The sequence below is a fragment of the Phyllostomus discolor genome, chromosome 6 (genome assembly GCF_004126475.2).
Source record: "Phyllostomus discolor isolate MPI-MPIP mPhyDis1 chromosome 6, mPhyDis1.pri.v3, whole genome shotgun sequence".
NCBI lineage: Eukaryota > Metazoa > Chordata > Mammalia > Chiroptera > Phyllostomidae > Phyllostomus > Phyllostomus discolor.
Genome location: NC_040908.2, coordinates 126,735,540 through 126,752,697, shown reverse-complemented (window position 1 = coordinate 126,752,697; position 17,158 = coordinate 126,735,540). Strand labels below are relative to the sequence as shown.

The 17,158-nt window shown below is 49.6% G+C and overlaps 1 protein-coding gene across 8 annotated transcripts in view; it reads right to left on the bottom strand.

Moving 5' to 3' along the window:
- The window catches only part of PPFIBP2 (PPFIA binding protein 2), a 131,056-nt gene that overhangs the window by 61,454 nt on the left and 52,444 nt on the right, over positions 1-17,158 (bottom strand). The window contains exon 1 of one of the 8 annotated variants that reach the window (XM_036028953.1): positions 11,465-11,815. The exons of 6 other annotated variants lie outside the window; for them this stretch is intronic. In XM_036028953.1, coding sequence (XP_035884846.1) covers positions 11,465-11,512 — 48 coding nt within the window. In that variant the 5' untranslated portion in view covers positions 11,513-11,815. Of the gene's footprint in view, positions 1-11,464; positions 11,816-17,158 lie in introns of those variants that run through there. One more of the 8 variants, XM_036028954.1, reaches the window with a different exon arrangement.

Sequence of the window (17,158 nt, the reverse complement as noted above, 5' to 3'; positions counted from 1 at the left end):
CAGGAAAGGGGGAGGATTTGAAATGGCCTCGGAGAGGCAGAATCTTATAAAACGCCCTGAGCTAGAGACAGGAGCTGCAGTCAATTTCAGGGTGTGTCTGACCTGGTTGTAGGTGGGGAAGGTAGGTACCTTCCTGGGTAGCTGCCCAGGTAAGTTGGCTCAACGCCATCAAACACTCCCTTCCTCTATGCTGAATGTGAGGCCGAAACCAGAGGCCCACCACAGGCCATCCAGGGGCTCGACAGTCTGAGGAAGTTGATCTCACTGTTAAATGGGAAAGTGACCATCATAATACTCTGGGCTACTCCAGAGGAACCAATGCCCCAGTGTTCATGAGGAAGGTACCCTCTACCCCAAAGGAAAGCCATGATTGCAAAAGAAGGGGTCAGAGAGGAACCTGGGCATGAAGAACCTGGGCATAGGGAACCCAAGCTGCTCGCCTTCTCCTAAGCCCATTTCCCCACATTCCAACCTTCAGAATGGGCTTTCCAACCCCCCCCCCCCCTTAAGAAAGAGAACCTCCTTGCTTCCCTTGTCCCACCCCTTCCCCAGTGCACTGCCTATGTGGGGGCAAGTGGTAGAGCCTGGCCTTGGGCTTCCCCTCCCACTGAAACAGAAACAGGGACCATGCATTCTGCATTGAAGCCAGAAGTCTTCCTTGGGAGGAAGCACAGGCTGGTTGTTGAAGACATGGTGGGAGGGGAAGCCCAAGGGACATTTCCCAGGGTGGCTGTGCCAGGCACAAGCTAGACAGGACCCAAGGCCACTGCCACACCACTGCCTTTTACCAGCCTCTCTGCAGTCTGCATCTTGTTCATTGTTATAGAAGCTCTTTCACACCACAGACAAAGGGCCTTAACAATCACAACTGGCTTCTTTGTGTTGATAGCAGTTTATTGTTGTTACATTAATTAATATTCCAGTCCTCGCATGGTCAAATTCCCTGACTATAAGGATGTAATTATAACCTACATTTTCTCACAATCTTACAAGAAAAGAGAGAAAAATAATTCTTAACAGCAGGTTAAATGCTTCTGTCAAAGAACTCACATGATAGTCATTTTGAGGGATGGAGAAAACAGACTGAGGTTTCCGAGCCCTCTTGCGTCTCAGTTGAAGAATGAATGCCTCAGTGGAAAATACTCCCTCTCTCATATCACAACACTGACCCAGGGCGGGGAGTTTCTTATATGTACACTGTCAATAGCTCGGAGACTTAGGTCAACATTATTGAAGCTAAATCTCCATCAAAACTTTGCTCTCAAGAGGATGGGTAAAATCTTGATTGCAAGGAATCTGCCTCTGAAACCCAGGCAGGTTGAAGGCAAATACAAAACATAGCCCAGAACTATCAGATCAAGTTTTCCCCAGGCCTTAGAGTGATGTTGCTGAGAGTCCTCAGATACAGACAACACAGTGCCTCGACACTTACAGATTATGGGTCTGTTTCAAGAAACCCAAAATGCTATCACCACTAGGACGAGGCAGGCCTAATGTACAGCTTCAGCAGTCAACAGTGTAAGGTGGGGCTCTTTTCTAAGCCACCTGGAAAGGAGAGGCTTCAGGTTGCTGTAGCAGCTGCAGGATATTCTCTGGTTGGGGGTCAGGGAGTTGACTGTGATAGTGAACCAGCCTTGGTGGTTAGGTGAGCAATGAGAGGATGAGGAGTGGACTGCGTCATCCCAGGAGGGCTAGGACTGACCAACACGATTTCAGCATGGGCAGAGCCTCTACGTAAAGGGCAGTTTGGGCTACACAAGGACATGAGCCTAACTGAAACTGAGTCCAGCCTCCACCCTTCCCATGGGTGAGTGTAAAAGAAGTTTATTTTTAGCGAGTTCCTCATGTACTAAGGGCTGGATGCTAGCAGACTCAAGAAATAAAGTGTGTTTCCATATCTTGGGAAACACTGCATTTTAATTAGAGATGAGATTACCAGAGGATGCCTAAGGCCCCCAAAAGAAGCCTTACCATCAGTTGCAGAGAAGCTCAGACAAGTCAACTTCTCCTTTGAAGAAAGGGAATGGAGAAGACCGATACAGACAGAATGCTCCTGAGCCCTTCTCTAATGAAATCTACTGTCTCCCTGCCCACAATAGGCTGGGATCATCACCTTGACTGGGACCACATGGCAGAAGTGAGGACTGTCATCTTTTCAGAGATAATCCTCACCTCCTAATAACCTGCTCCAAGCTTGACAGGTTGGAATCCTTCCTCTGAATTTTTATACTTGGGATCAGAAAGTGGCAGTGGTGGGGCTAGAAGGCTCTGAGGTTGTCAGTGGCCATGTTCTCTTCCCTGCAGAGGAAGCAGGTTTGCAGAAGAAGTCCGCTATAAAGCCAACATGCACAGAAGTGAAAGTCAAGGCAAGATAGAGGATGGCGGCATTCTCATCCCTGGCTCATGCTGTCTCAAGGCAGAGATGTCCCACCCTCCCTGTTACTCCCTTCTCGGCCTGTACTGTTTCAAACTGAGTTTCTGTTACTTGCAACCAAAAGTGCAGGTTGACACATTTATCTCAAAGGGTGACTGGTCAATCGACTGACTGAAATTTACTCCTTTGGAAATAGACTTACAAGAAAGAATTCCTGCTATTGGATATAGCAATAAATAACAAAGGAATTCTGCCTACTGTTGCTTGATTTGCTTGAACTGGCAGTTTTGAAGATGGCGTCAGTTCTGAGCCAACTATTGTTAAAATCAGGATAACTACCAGGGGCTAACGGGGACCTACTTTGTGGCTAGGGTATGTCCACGTGGGATGCATGGGACCAAACAGGCGCCCAGCCTCATTTGTGTGTGGAATGGATGGCTTCCTACCCACCACCTGCTGGCCTCCATTCTTACATCCTGTGCAGAACAAGACAGGGAAATGACGGGGTCAGACAGGGAATGACACAAGATTCAACAGGCCCATGGGCATCAACTAGGGGGAGGGTTGGGGGTTAAGTCTTGTCTCAGAACAAGAGCAGCAAGAAATGGCTCTAACCATGTGTAATCTCAGGTAGGTCACCCCAACTCAGATGCCCCATCCTTAAAATAGAGAAAATTTTACCTCACAGAGCAACACAGAGGGTCCCTTAGGTCATTAAACACAAAACACGGGGGAATAACAGTGCAGAGTGCTCTTTGTAGCAGGACACTCGAATATTTCCTCTGTGTAATAAAAACAGTTTCTGAGTGACGGTGGAAATACGGAAATCATTTAAATGTCTTGTTTAAGCCCAAAGACCAAAGTAGCGTTCGAAGCAGATCATCCCTTAAACTGACATTTTAATTAACTCTTTCTGTGCGAGAGAGCAACAAGAGGCGACATTTCTGATCAGGATGCCTATGAAGGAACTGTAAAGATCTGCACAAGCAACCCAAAGGAAAACCACCCAAAGAGCTTCAGGCTGGAAAAAAAACAAAACTCGGCCTCAGTGACAACACCGAGCCACTGTCAGCGAAGAGCACAGGGACTGCCTGTGGCGCAGACGGCCGGACGTGTTTGCTCCTCCACTGTCCCTGGAAAGATGCCTGTGTTTTGAGTCATATCATCATGGCCACAATTTCCCCTTTATAAGCATTTTACTACATACTATAAGTACTGCACATGTTTGTAACGAGCCACATTGCGGATATCAATAGCTAGTAATGAACGATCATAAAGCTCGCATTATTATTTGTTACAATCCAGAAGTCGGGTCAAACTTAGGTGAAACATGACTTCCCAGCCAAGTCACCCCCTGCAGCCTCCTCAGAGCCATCCCCCTCTGCCTCTAGTGGCTGGTCAGATTCCACGATGCTTGCTCACTCCTGGCTGGCCCCTCCAAGGAGTGTGGCCCAGGGAGAGCCATGTTAGGTCTCTGCAGAATTCTGGATGGCATGTGTGCTTGCTGCCCTGGCCAGGGGCCGTGCAGAATCCCCAGGCACGCAACCCACCTCTGCCAAGAGAGTGCGGCCTCCACGTGTGCTCTGGTACACTTGGGGGTTGAGGGTGAGGGCATCTTGCAGCATTCCCTGCCAGCACATTCCAGGAGACCTGCCGTCAGCATTGCACTTCGCTGACTGTGGGGAAAGGGCTGGTTCAAGAACAGTCAAGTGGGGCAGACCAGGGGTCACCTGAGGGTGTCCTTTGGTATGCAAGCATGGAGTGTGGGAAAACCCTCAGGCCGCCAGCTCCCCAGTGTGACAGCTCCAACCATCCTGCATCTTCCCTATTCAGAGCCGTAGCTGCTTCTCGGCACTCCTGCCTTGGGGTATGCAAAAACACAGCTGCCCTCCTTTTTCTGGTCTCAAAGCCTGTAGCCTCCACCAGGTAAAGAGTCACTTCCTTCAGTGCTCCTAATAAGATATAGATTCCAGTCCTGTCAGGATCCTGGCCACTCAGATCATTTTATATGATGGCCCCTTGCCTGAAAATATACTGAGATTTGAACACAGCACACTGGGTAAGCCTTGGCCCTGGATAAGTCTTGGGATGGTTCTCCCTTCTTTAGCCACTAAATATATACATGTTTTTAGCTGAACAAGAAAACAACAACGAAAATGTATAATATTTCAGGCTCCCTGCTCAAATGGATCTTATCCAATCCAGAAAACCAGTTTCATGTGAGCCATGACTGCTGGACACAGGGCACATGTCAAGGTCCCTACAGATGCACATCAAGTTCAGAAGCATCATTCCCATGCCAAGCTTTTTTTGAAACTTGAAAAATGTAACACTTCGAAACTAAGGTGACCACAAAGGTAAAAGACTAAAAATAAGTGAATCATAGCAGCTCCAGTCAGTTCCCACTACATGGCTCAGGTTATGCATCATGAAGGGAACCAAGCAGCATGAGTGTGGGCAGGTGCTTATAAATAGGAAAACCTCGCCTAGATTCTCTGGTTAAGGATTTATGGGCTACCTAGCAGTTGTCATAAAACCAACAGTTCCCAGAACCAGTTCCACTTTTTCTAGGAAAGGAATAGTCAAGCCAATCTACTATCTTTGACACAGTTAAAAGTTTCTTTCAAATGTAGTGTGAGTGACGTGCAATCAGACCTTTAGCTACCAGGAGTCCAACAAGAGACATCCCCTCCTGACCCTGACCTTCTTATGCCCTCTGCCTCTTGGTTTCAGCTATGTGTAAGTGCAGACAAAGTGTTGTTGGTGGGACTGTCAGTGTCAAATGACCTGAGTGCCCACCTTCACGGAAGAGCAAAGCAAAGTTCATAAAGCAAGTTAGCTTGGTTGACCCATGTTCACACAACTGTTTTATTTATTTATGTCTTCAATGACTCAAATATTCCTGAACACCTACAAGGTGACATGCTCAGTGCTAAACAAATGCTTCCATCTCCGCCATCAGAAAGCTCTGCAGTCTTACAAGGAGGTGTGCAAAGTACTGCCACAGAGTTGTACATAAGCCAGCAGCAGGGGCATAAGGGAGGGGTGAATCGATTACACCTTCAAAGGACAGGAGAGGCTTTATAGTGGAGTCACCGCTTGAATGATTAAGTCTTAAAAGCTAAGGAGTAACTTTCCCAGGGGAATGGGAGAGGAGCATCTTTGGAGTCTTCCCAGTACAGAGAGGCTCTCCATGAAGCTACAATAGTCACTACCCTCCAGACATTCCAGTTTCCAGAACTCAGAGAACAAAGGACAACTTGAGGGCAGTTTGTTTCTAATTCTCCAACCAAGCAGTGGCTGTGATGCACATGAAGGCTCCTAACTGACCACCCTGGGGGAATCTGGAGTGAGAGAAATGCATTCGATTTACCAAGATCTCTGTCCAAGATTACAGCCTTGTATAAGCTTAGTTCCTGCTGAAGTTTCTTAATCAGGTAGCTGGATACATGAGGCACCCACAGCACTGGGCCATAGGAGAAGTGGTATTGGCATGTGTGCTGGTGTGTTGTGAAGGGGTGGTATTAAAGCCAGGTAGAGAGGAACAACGGAGATTCTCTGAGTGATGCTCTTGCCTCACCCTGCCAACTCCAGCAGACACGCTGACTCATTATTAACACATCTGGAGACAGAGGGGCAGCCTCAGGTGCTGGAGTTGGGGATGGAGAGGGTGCTGTGACTGCTTTAGCTCACCTGAGGCATTAGAAGTAAACTTCCCAGTGCCTCTTGGACTGCCTGGACCTTCTATCTGAAGAGTCAACGATCAAACAGGCATGAAAGAAAGAACCACAGATGGAAATATGGGATTAGGTGAGGGCCACAGTGGGAAGCTGGTGGCACAAGAATGCCATTAACTCTACAAAATCCCAAATGGAAATGAATTCAGGGGGAAATAGATGGAAAGGTTTCTTGGGAACTAGAGGCAGCAAGAACAACACTGTAGTATCTGAAAAGATGTCTTTAGGGACAAAGCCAGTGTGCTGTGGGCTTGGGAACAACCAGGAGATGGTGAATTTTTAACCTGCTCTTTCAAGATTCCTGACAGTAGAAGGAATGTAAGTCATAAGTCTGCATGGAAAGGCATGCACAAGGGTCAGAGATAGTTTTGTTTTTCCCTAAGAATTAAGAAGCAGCATTTTCTGCCAAGGGCAAGGGATAGGTGGGCCGGGAGGAGTTGAAGGAAGAAAAAATCAGAGGAACATGGGGAGGTGGAACAGGATTGGGTCAGGAGGACAGGATAGTGGGATTGCCTTGGCCAAGTGAAGGGACTCTTGGCCCATGAAAGAGAAGATGGTTGAAAAACAGTGGTTGTGAACATAGTTTCATTTTGTGGTGACGGAAAGGGAAGATGAGAGACTCGTCAAAGTGTGGCTATTTTTTTTCAGTCAAGTAGGTGTTGACATCAATTGAGAGGGGAGTATAGAGTAGGAGACAAATGGAAAGGTGTGAAAGAGCTGTTACAAGGGTGGGGAAGGGAAGGATGTCTGGTGAGTCAAAGTACCCAGGTGCTGTTGCCAGACACAGAACTGCCCACAGCTGCGTGGATTTGGAGTATCTACCAGCTGCTCGGAAAGTGACTCTGGTGTGATGCCACTTTGTTAAATCCTGCTGGGAAAGAAGCCTGGGGGCCTCTCCAAGGAGCTGGCAGACAGGAGCCACAGGCGCTAGAGGTCAGAGATGGCAGAATTCCAGCTCCTAAACTATACCAGGGAACAGGAGAGGTGAGCATGTTAGGTGTGATGGCTAAAAATGGGAGGTACCTATAGGAAATCACAGACATCTAGAACCCTCGAGGAGCCATACCCACTGCATTCTCCTCCTGGTCTTGAAAAACCTCTCAAGTTGGGCACATGGCTCTGGAGTAACCAGAGGTTGTCAGCTACAGTCAAGGTCCTCATCACCTTAACTAACACTTACGAAGGACCGTCTCTAAGCACTTTACATATATTGCATTATTTATCCAAATTTCAAAGTCAAGGAAATTGAATCTCAGGGAGGTCAAATCAATTGTTCAAGGTCACACAGAGCTGAGATATGAACTCAAGGAGTTTTTGATCCAGGACTCGTGCTCTTAGCCAGTAGGAGCAGCTTTCACAGAAGCTGCCACCTGCTTCTCCAGCTTTCACAGCAGTTGGACTTGAGTCGAGGCCAGGCAGTGTCTAGGGTGCCTGGGTGCCTATTTGTCTTTGCCGCTCCCTAGCCCAAGTGGCCAGGCTACTGGATCAACAATTTGAGCACCAGATGATACAAAATGAACTCTCACAGCAGCCACTTGAGTTCATTCCACATTCTATGGCAGAGCCCAAGCCAGCTGCATGGAGGATCCATGGGTGATTCCACCTTTTTTGTGACTTTAGGTTGGAATTTGGCTTAAAGACTGAGAGTGCTAGAAGCCAGCAAACAGTGTGAAGATGCTGACAGTGTTGGGATTTCCATCCCTGGGAAAATGAGCCTGCCTAGAGCTCCTTTTAGAGGCTCTGTCATGACTATGCAGTAGGTTAGAGCCACTCATCTCACAGAAGGGCAGGTGTGAGCTGTCTGTGAGTCAGGGATCAAACAGCTGAGGGCAGACAACCCTCTGGACACTTGTGGCAAGAAATTACATGGTCCCTGGGCTCTGTCTGTTGGGAAAGGACCTAGAGGACCAGCTCTGGTCAGCTTTCGTTCAGCAGCCACAGCCAAGCTGGCCAGCGCCAACAGCCACTGGGGCCTCTGGTTACTCACAGTGGGCCAGATCACAGATGCTTTTCATAGGTCTTTAGGATGCTTTGGTCTGACACCTTTACCTGAAGTGTGAAAAGGGGCTGAGAACTGGCCCAAGTGGCCATTCATTCCTTATGAATGCCCTAACATACACAGCTAGGAGAGAACCAAACTGGTCCCATCTGTTCCTCTTTCAATTTGCCCTGCCTGGTAATAAGCAATAATAGTTAACTTTTACTGAATATCTCCTATGTTCATGGCACTATGCTAACATTTTACATACATTATCCCACCTGAGCCTCACAAAACCTGTATGTGGCAGGCACTTGTCTTCCTTATTTTGCAGATGAAGCAATTCAGGCTTCTGAGGTAATCTGTCTAAGATCACATAGCTGATAAGTGTGGCAAAACCAAGATTCCATCCAGGCCTCACTTAAAACAGCACATTCTTAACTCTAATAGCACACAACATCCACCCCACCCCCAAGGCCACTGAACAGTGTTTCTTTTCTGAGCAAATGCTTCCCCTCTAGGCTCTGTGCCTCCCTGACCTCAGGCATCTCCCTCATTGCCCAAAATCCAAAGACCCTGTCTTGCTCCGAGGCACTGGCCTCCTAGACTGGTCAAAGGGCAAAGGCCCCTAGACTGTGCACCAGGTCACACATCGTCCAGGCTCCTCTTCTTCTACAACCACCCCCTCTGCATGGGAAAATGAGGGCTAAGAGAAACCTGTTCTCCAAGCCACCTTGGCTTGAGGACGGATGGGCGAGCTGGGCAGACAGGAAGTACTATGGACCTGCCCTCGTGGGAAGAGTCCACTATGGGGATGAGGTCAGCAAGGGGCCAGTGGGAAAGGAAGGCCTTTGTGGAGTCAGATGAAGTGGTTGGGAATTAAAGCTCAGAAAAGGGAAGGCATCTACTTGGGAGCCCATCAAAGTAGATATAAATGATGAAACTAAAAAGGTAAGTTAAGGCTGAGTTGTAAAAATCTAAAAAGCCAAGCCAACAGCAGAGCCTGGGCTTTCTCTTCCAGATAAAGGGCGAGTGCTGGGGGCTTATGTTCAGGGTCACAGGATTAAAAAGCATTTTTGTCTAAAGAGGGATTTTAAAAAGAAGAATCTGACAATAGGGTTTAAGGTAGAAAGAAGGAAAGATACTCTGATTATACTGCCTATGATATATCCAATACTTCATGCTTTCGTTTTTTGAATGCTACTTAAAATTCTAAAAGTAGAAGAAAAGTAACTTTTGTTATGAGTCGCCCTGGTGTTAGGGGTAAGTCTTCAGACTCCCCACCCAGAGCTTCCCTCGGCAGACTTCCACTGTCCGTGGCAGCCAGAGCTCACAGCCTGGGTCTCAGAACAGTAAAGGCCTTCTTGCATCAAATCACATTCAGAATCAGTTCCTCCACAGACAGAACTTCTCCTCAAGGTGTAGCTTTACATCTGTCCCAGTGCTTGGGACATGGCACCCACTATCCCAGGCAAATCACAGCTGGAAGTCCTCCTGGTTTAAAAGCCTCATTTTGAATATAGAAAATAAAGACCATGTGAAGGGGAGTGTACTTCTTATCTACCCCCCATCACCACACCCAGTATCTCCCCCTAATGAGACTTTTTGAATGCTTAAGACAACGGATGCAAACCTTTGCCAAAATGCCTGGTCTCTTTAGCATGCTCTCTGGTGGCTGCAAAGACCCCATCCCAAAGCTGAGCAGGGACTGAGCACAGACAGGATTTCTGCTGGGTTCTAAACCAGTAATTTTCTACATATTTGGCAGAAGAGATGAGGAGAAAGAACCAAACTGGGAGACAGAGAACAGGGTTCAAGATCAGGCCGCACCACTAGTAGCTGTAACACTAATAACCATGAGGTTCTTAGCCTCTCTTGGGCTTGGTTAAATGAGGGCTTTGTGTTAAGTTGATCCTGACAAGCCCTCAAGCTCTTTAATTCTGTTCAGCTGCCTCACTTTTTGCAACACCACTCACCATCCACATCACAGTTAGAGTCACTTTCTTAAAATACAAATTGGTCCCCCCAGCGTATCACATGTCAACAAGTCCCCCACTAGACACACCAGCTCAGCCACAGCCCTCACTGCGGCCTTCGCTGTCCTGTGGGATCTGGCACCCGCCTGCCTCTCCCCACGGTCACTGGGCTCAGCCACCCTGGCTTTCTCTCACCCTGGAAACTCGTCTGACTCCCTCTTGCTTTCTGACTTTTGCACATACTACCCTCTCTGCCTGGAATGTTCTTCATCCTGTTTTTCACCTGACTCACTCCTACTTCTCTTCCAGGTTTCAATGAAGTGTTACTCCCTTAAAGAGGACTCCCTGGAGGCTGCTGCTCAGTCTGCAATAGCCCTCCTGGGCCTTCTGCTTTTCCTCACTGCATTTAGCAATTAGTAATTCGGGGTCTACTCACTGGGACTACTTAACCTCCAACTCCTGCACTAGAGGAAGTTCCACAAGAGCAGAGACTGATTTTGCTTTGCTCACTGGGCTCCCAGGATCCAGAACTCAATGAATATTTACTGAATGCACAATGCAGAGGGTGCACACAAAAGCCAACAGGTCCCGTGTTTGGGTAGGGGCCCTCTGAACTGGATACTTCCTGTCCCTCCTGATTCTCCCCAGCTGCAATGTCAGATCTCTTATCTGTCAGCTGCTTTTGCCCTGCCTGTCCCTGCAAAACCTCCAGCCTCAGTGTGAAAATAAATGGATACCCCTCTTAACCAGTTTTAAGAGGGTCACAAATGAGGTAAGAGCCTGAGTTCTGGGAGTATAGATGCTGCCCCAGTGCCCAGCACTCATTCCGGTCCTCGCTCACACCACACAACACTTGTCCCCTCAAGAAAGGGCAAGAGCAGCTTGCAACCCAATCCCTGGAGCCTCAGAGCATTCAGAAGAGAGCTCCCCAGAGAGCCTGCCTCCGGAAACACAGGAGCTCTTTCGACTGACAGCTCACTCCTCTCCACACTGGATAACATTGGAGCTGAGAATAAGCTCAATAGCTTCTGAATTCAGTGCATTGCAATGTTAAAGGCAGCAGTTCCCAGTTGGTGTTCTCAGACTGAAATGCAGAGGACACCTTTTGCTGGGCACAGTGTTTGGAACCTCCAATGGTTTAAGTGACAAAGTTAAAGCAACTAACTTTCCTCACTCCATTCTGGCCTTCCCGGACAGAGGCTCATTCACCAGAATGTCAGAGGAGAAACAAAGACAGCTGGCTGTTTCTCCCCTGGTGTCTATAATTAGATTCTCATGAAGAACTTGGCCACACAGGGCTTTGCAGGACAAATATCTCCCCCCTTGACACCCTCCCCCTCCAAGGGTCTCTCCATCACTCATCTCCACGGAGACCCAGACAAAGCAGCCATTCACTTACCCTCTTCAGCCACGCAAAATGCTTGTAAACATCAATGTCCCCATCCATGCTGGGCACCCATGTCAGCAGTTAGATTCCTTGGTTGAAAAGCCCTTTTTCTGGCCGGAGACCAAGTTATCTTCTCTTCCTTGTCTCTGCCCCTCCCCCTCAGGAACGTCAAGCTGTGTTCGAGTTGCCCCAGTTCCCTGGCCTGAGTCCTCCAGCCTTTCCCTAAACAGTTTTAGATACACAAGGGCTCAGCCCAGACTGTGCAGCTCTGGTATCCTCCCCCACCGCCCCCACTGACACATGCGGGCACCAGCGCTGAGATGCAGAGCCTGCGGAGCTATCCAACCTAGCACAAAGGTAGGGGAAAAAGACAGACTTGGACAGAAGTTGTAAACACACACACACACACACACACACACACGCACACATTCTTTTGGTGATAATACCAGAGTCTGCCAGAGGGAAACAGTCCTGAAGAAAATTCCTCGTCTGGCTTCCCCTTTCTGGAGTGGCTGGAACTCATTACGGACAGACCCCGATTTCCTGTCTGTGCTGCTCTCTGCATTTACCCACAGGCTCCCAGCTGCTCTCGGTTTATTTGGGACTGGGGAGAAGACTAAAAATAAGTGCTGCTCTTGGAGGAGCTGCTGGTTCCCACACACAGGCTGACCCCCACCCTGGAGCCCACGCCTACCCCTTGTTCTGGCTGTGCCCTGAGGGGAGCCTATCGTTTCCAAAAAAGAACAGATTCAGAACCAGCTCCGGTCTGGGTCCCTGGCCCTGCTGGGCATCTGCTGTCCTTGGCGCTGGTGGCACTAGCCACCAGAGACCAACTGCTGCAACCTCAGAGCCCTCTGCCACTTGGGGGAGTCTGGCTCCCTCGTGCTGCCAGCCACCACCGCAGGGCTCCCTGGGGCCGAATTCTGAGCCAGGTCTTGGGGGGTGGGGTGGGGCATCTTCTGTCAAATCCCAGGCCTGCCTCGCTGGTTGTCCACCACTCTAGACTCGCCTCACAAGCCAGGGAGGGAGGAAGGTAAAGCTGATGCATGTGGAGCCCAGGAGGTAGGGAGAGCTCTGGGTAGGAGCCTGAGGAAGGCAGTCGCTGGCAGACAGGGCGCGTCGTCTGTTTTCCTATTGGCAGGTCACATGCTGGCTTTCCAGGGGCCTCTCCAGCACTCCACGCATGCTGCCCCCACCACCCCAGGCTGCTGTCTTCTTTGAGCGCTCCCTTCAACAGCTTTTCTCCCTTGCCCAGCCCTTGACATGCAACCTTTGGCTATGACTGATTATAAAAGCCACCTTTGATGTGGGTGCAGTGGGAACTGTGGTTACATGAAAGGGCTCTGAGCTCTGCTGTGCAAATGACTTGCAGACACACATCTTGTGACTGCAGGGGCCCTCTGGTGCCCTCCAGAGTCACCAGGGACGCACTGAGCTTGCACAGAAGGCTCTACTGGGGGTCAGCATGCTCCTCAGCGCAGCATCAACACTCCCCACGGCCCAGAAGCAGGGCCTGAAAGAAGCAGAGCAGAAACCTCTCCTGCAGCCTGATCCCATCCTGGTAGGCTGGCTCAACGCACAGATCACCGGAGGAGAGCTCTCACCAGCAGCTGGTTCCAGGGGTGGAGTAAATTCCTGGAGACACACCCAGATCCAAGGCCAGAAAGGAAAAGCAGGCTCTGCTGCCCTGCACTGGGCTCTGCACCCTTCTTGCCTCTGGCCCCGTTCCAGGGTGTGGCTGGGACCCCAGCTGGACAAGGTTCTCAACCCAGAGCTGTGAGTGTGTGTTAATAAACATCCCTAAGGTTGCAGGGGTAGGCAGGCCTTCTTATTTTTTTTTATGCGTAAAAGCCTAAGAAAGTCAAATGAAGATTTCACACGTTTGCCTAGGATCCAAAGCAAATGAAACTGACTTCCTTCTCTGGGAAAAACAGGGAATTACCACATGGTATGTGGGAAAGGTATTTCTGGGGCTCCAGGGAGGTAGGTGCCTGGGAGCTGTTTGGGGGCTAGTTGGAGAGGCGGGACATAGTCCCAGCCCCTGCTGCCTGCCCCCTTCACCCCTCTGGAGGGAGGTGGGGTGCCCTTCACAGGTTCCAGTGTGAGAGGAGGAAAGAGGCGACCCACTGCAACTTGACTACCTCTCAGCTGGGCTAACTCCCACCTGCTCATGCGGAGCTGGCTCAGGAGGCAGACCCTCCCCTTGCACCCTCCTCAGCACCCCCACGCTTCTCCACTTCCCCACCTGCCCTGCTGTACTGAATGAACCACAGCTGACGGTTTATCTATCTGTCCTCTTTACCAGGCTGGAGGGCGCATGTCTGCGCCCTGCCTCTGCTCTAACTTCCGTTTCTAGCACTCTTCTTGCTATACAGTAAGAATGGACACATTTTTTGAATGAAAGAATGAGGCGCAAATGGTAAGATTGGCAAGATAAGACTAAAGTTCTACTTGGAGAAAATTAGTCTTAAAGATCTGTTGTCCCAGCCTAAAGATGCTTGACTTGAAGAGAGAACAGGACTAATTTCACCTATTAACGGAACTCATGCATGATGAGTTGGTTGTGAGGAGCAGAAAGGGAAAGGGGGAGGGAAGGAAAGGGGGAGGGAGGGAGGAATCCAGACAAGCTGCAGCTAAATTCTTGACATATTTTTATGGTATCCTCAAGTAGCAATTCTTACTTCAGCCTCCTCCCACTTTTTTAAACACCAAAGTACATTTTATTTCTTTGTAATTCAACTAAAAAATCCTCAAAACAACACTTCAAAAGACCAGGAACAAGGCAGTGTGTGTGGCTGGTGGGCTCAGTGAGATGCAATGGACAGAGGAGCGGCAGGGACCTTTGCACGCACTAACCCCCAGGCGCAGCTGGCCCAGGCACGGCCCAGCCAGCGCACTGGCGAGCCGAGCCCTGGCTGCACTGTCTGACCCAGAAGGCCATCCCTCCAGGGCACTTCTCAGTGGTCCACAGAGGGACTTGGGGCATCAGACAGGCTCCTGAATATGTTCATACAGTATATGCGAAGTACTAGTTATTCGTTTGTATAAATCACTACGTCTCTGAAAACAAAGTTTTCATCCAAAAATGATCCACGACTCCCAAAAGATTGGAAGCCTGGATTTTATTTGGCCTAAGCAGTTACTCCTAAAGGTTTAGGCTGCCTTTATGAAGGAGGGGTGGAGGTGGGGTGGGGTTTCTGCCTCCGTTACACTGCCCCTTCGAGGTACAGTCCCAGTCCCTGGACCCACCTCTAAAGACAGAGGTTCTTGGGAACCACAGAGGAGTCATTACAGTGGCCCCGGCAGCCCTCGGGCCTTTCCAAAACAACTCACTGCTGTCTAGCACAGGCAGCAGCCAGCGGAGGGGACCAGGCAGGAGACGGAGAGACTAAATGTTGAGTGAGTAAAACCACAGCTAGCGGGGCACAGCAGTTGGGTTTGAACAGGGGAGCTCATGTAGCTTACCCTCCTCCTCATCTCAGGGCCTAGGAGGGCACTTTGGGACAGTCACCTACTTGGCTGGAATTCTCGGTATGTGTGGGAATGAGTAGGGGTGGGGTTCCTGAGGTTTTGTGCCTCCTGCCAGCTGCCAGGGGTCAGTAGCATCTAATCAGGCACATCTGTGGACTGAGAGGGGTCTTGTGGGTCACGTGCCATTCCACTGACCTGCCACCTGAACCCTGAGCTCCAGCTCAGCCCTGAGCCTTGTCCTCTTGGTGACAGGTGCCAAGACACCCTTAGTAAATCTTTCAACAGGTGTGCCGCACAGTGGGCCTGCTGTGCAGAAAGGAGAAAGGAGAAGAGGAGGTTGAGAGTGAAGAGCTCAGAACACAGCTCCTGCGGGCTGACAAGCCAGCCCTGCTCAGAAACCAAACCGGCATCCTGGCCACCGCAGACCGAGGTCCCCACAGTGCACAAGCACAGGAGCCCACCTCCAAAGTGGGTCAGGTCTAGGGTCAGCACAGTTCTCCTATAAAGGACCAGAGGGCAAATGTGTCAGGCTCTGTGAGTCACATGGTCTATGTCACGCTCGACTGCCACCTGCAGTACAAAAGCAGCCACAGCCAGCACGCAAGCCAACGGGCGGGGCTGGGTCCCAGTAACACTTTATCCATGGGCACTGAAAATAGAATTGTACATCATTTTTACATCACAGTATACTTGGGCGGGGATTTCTCTGAATCACTGAAAAATGTAAAAGTCATTCATAGCTCATGGGGGCTTATGTAAGAACTAGGCAGCGGGCACAGGCAGGCCACGGATTGCAGACCCCTGTGCCAAGACAGTGCCTCCCCACTTACACAAAACTGCCCAGGCTGGAAGCGGTTCTTGTGAAAACGCAGATTCTGACCCAGAAGGCTGAAATTCTGCATCAGGAACAAGCTCCCAGGTGATGCTCATACTATTGGTCTCAGGACTGTATTAGAGTAGGAGACTCCCTTCAGAAGTTCCTTGAGTCACAGGGTACTGATCCAGTTTGCCTGAAGACAGGAATTCCCAGGAGCCTGCCTGGGGAGAGGGCAGAAGACTCTGGGGGTGTGGCTCTGGCAGGCCTCTGCTGGCTGGGTGTCTGCATGCTCAGACCTCAAGCTCCGCTAACCTGGCAACACCACCCACCATGTCCCCGGGGTGTGAGGCAGGAAATTGAGTGGGGAAGGATTTATTTGCTCCTTCACCAGTGTTTGCACATTCTTGGTCATTTATAAACATTGGTTCTTAGGGACAGAAATAGTCTCCTCAGGTCAGGCCTGGAGCCAGAGCTCTAGAATTTAGTAGAGTACAAATTACTTTGGGGGAGGAAAAAGCCAAAGTTCAGGGAAAATAAAACTGCTAACTTTGCAGTGACTGAAGGCCCCCAAGGTACGTGCCACGCCAGGAAAATTGTATTCGAAATTCCCCTCAGTACTAGAGGCTTCCCTAGGACAGGGTGTGGCAGCTGTGGGGTCGAGAAATGCCTCCTGAAAAGAGGGAGCCATCCTCACAGTGCCCCAGCCAAAGGCACTGAAATTAAGATGTCTGAACAGACCTTGTCGCCATTGACAGTGGAAGGTCAGGACCAGCCCTCCTGTGTCCTCTTACCACCACAAACAGTGGGGGGCCTCCCAAGTCTGCCCTTTGTCCGCTGAGTTCCAAGGGAAATGGGAAAGAACGGTCTTTGCCAGCTGACCCAGGTGCACTGTCCAGCAGCTTGACCAATGAGGTGCTTATGTCATCTATTTAATTGGAAAAAAAAGGTATTTTTCTTATATAAATCCCATCCATACCTTCTTCCTTATTATTTAGACATTCCAGAATTTGTCCCTGACTCCCACCTAGTGGCTTCTTCCAGTACTGCATGCACACAAAGAACCCCACCCGACATGTGCACCAGCCCTGCCCAGAGCAGGAGCTCCTTCGAACCAAGCACAGGAAACAAAGTGCTGACACCTATGACTTTCTGAGCTCTCACTGAAGTTCACACCTGTCACGGATGGAGGGCAAGAAACAGACTTGAAAAGTAAACACAGGCACCAAATTTTCCCTTCTCTTTTAAAAGACAAAGGTTTTCCTATGAAATTTTTGTCTAAATTTTCAAAATGAAAATGTTCAGCATGCATATATCCTGACCAGGCTTTGTTCCAGGCCCTGGGTGGAGAATGAGGTACAGAGACCCAATGAGAAACCCAAGCTCACAGTTTATGATTCAAAATCCAGCCTTTTCTCCCC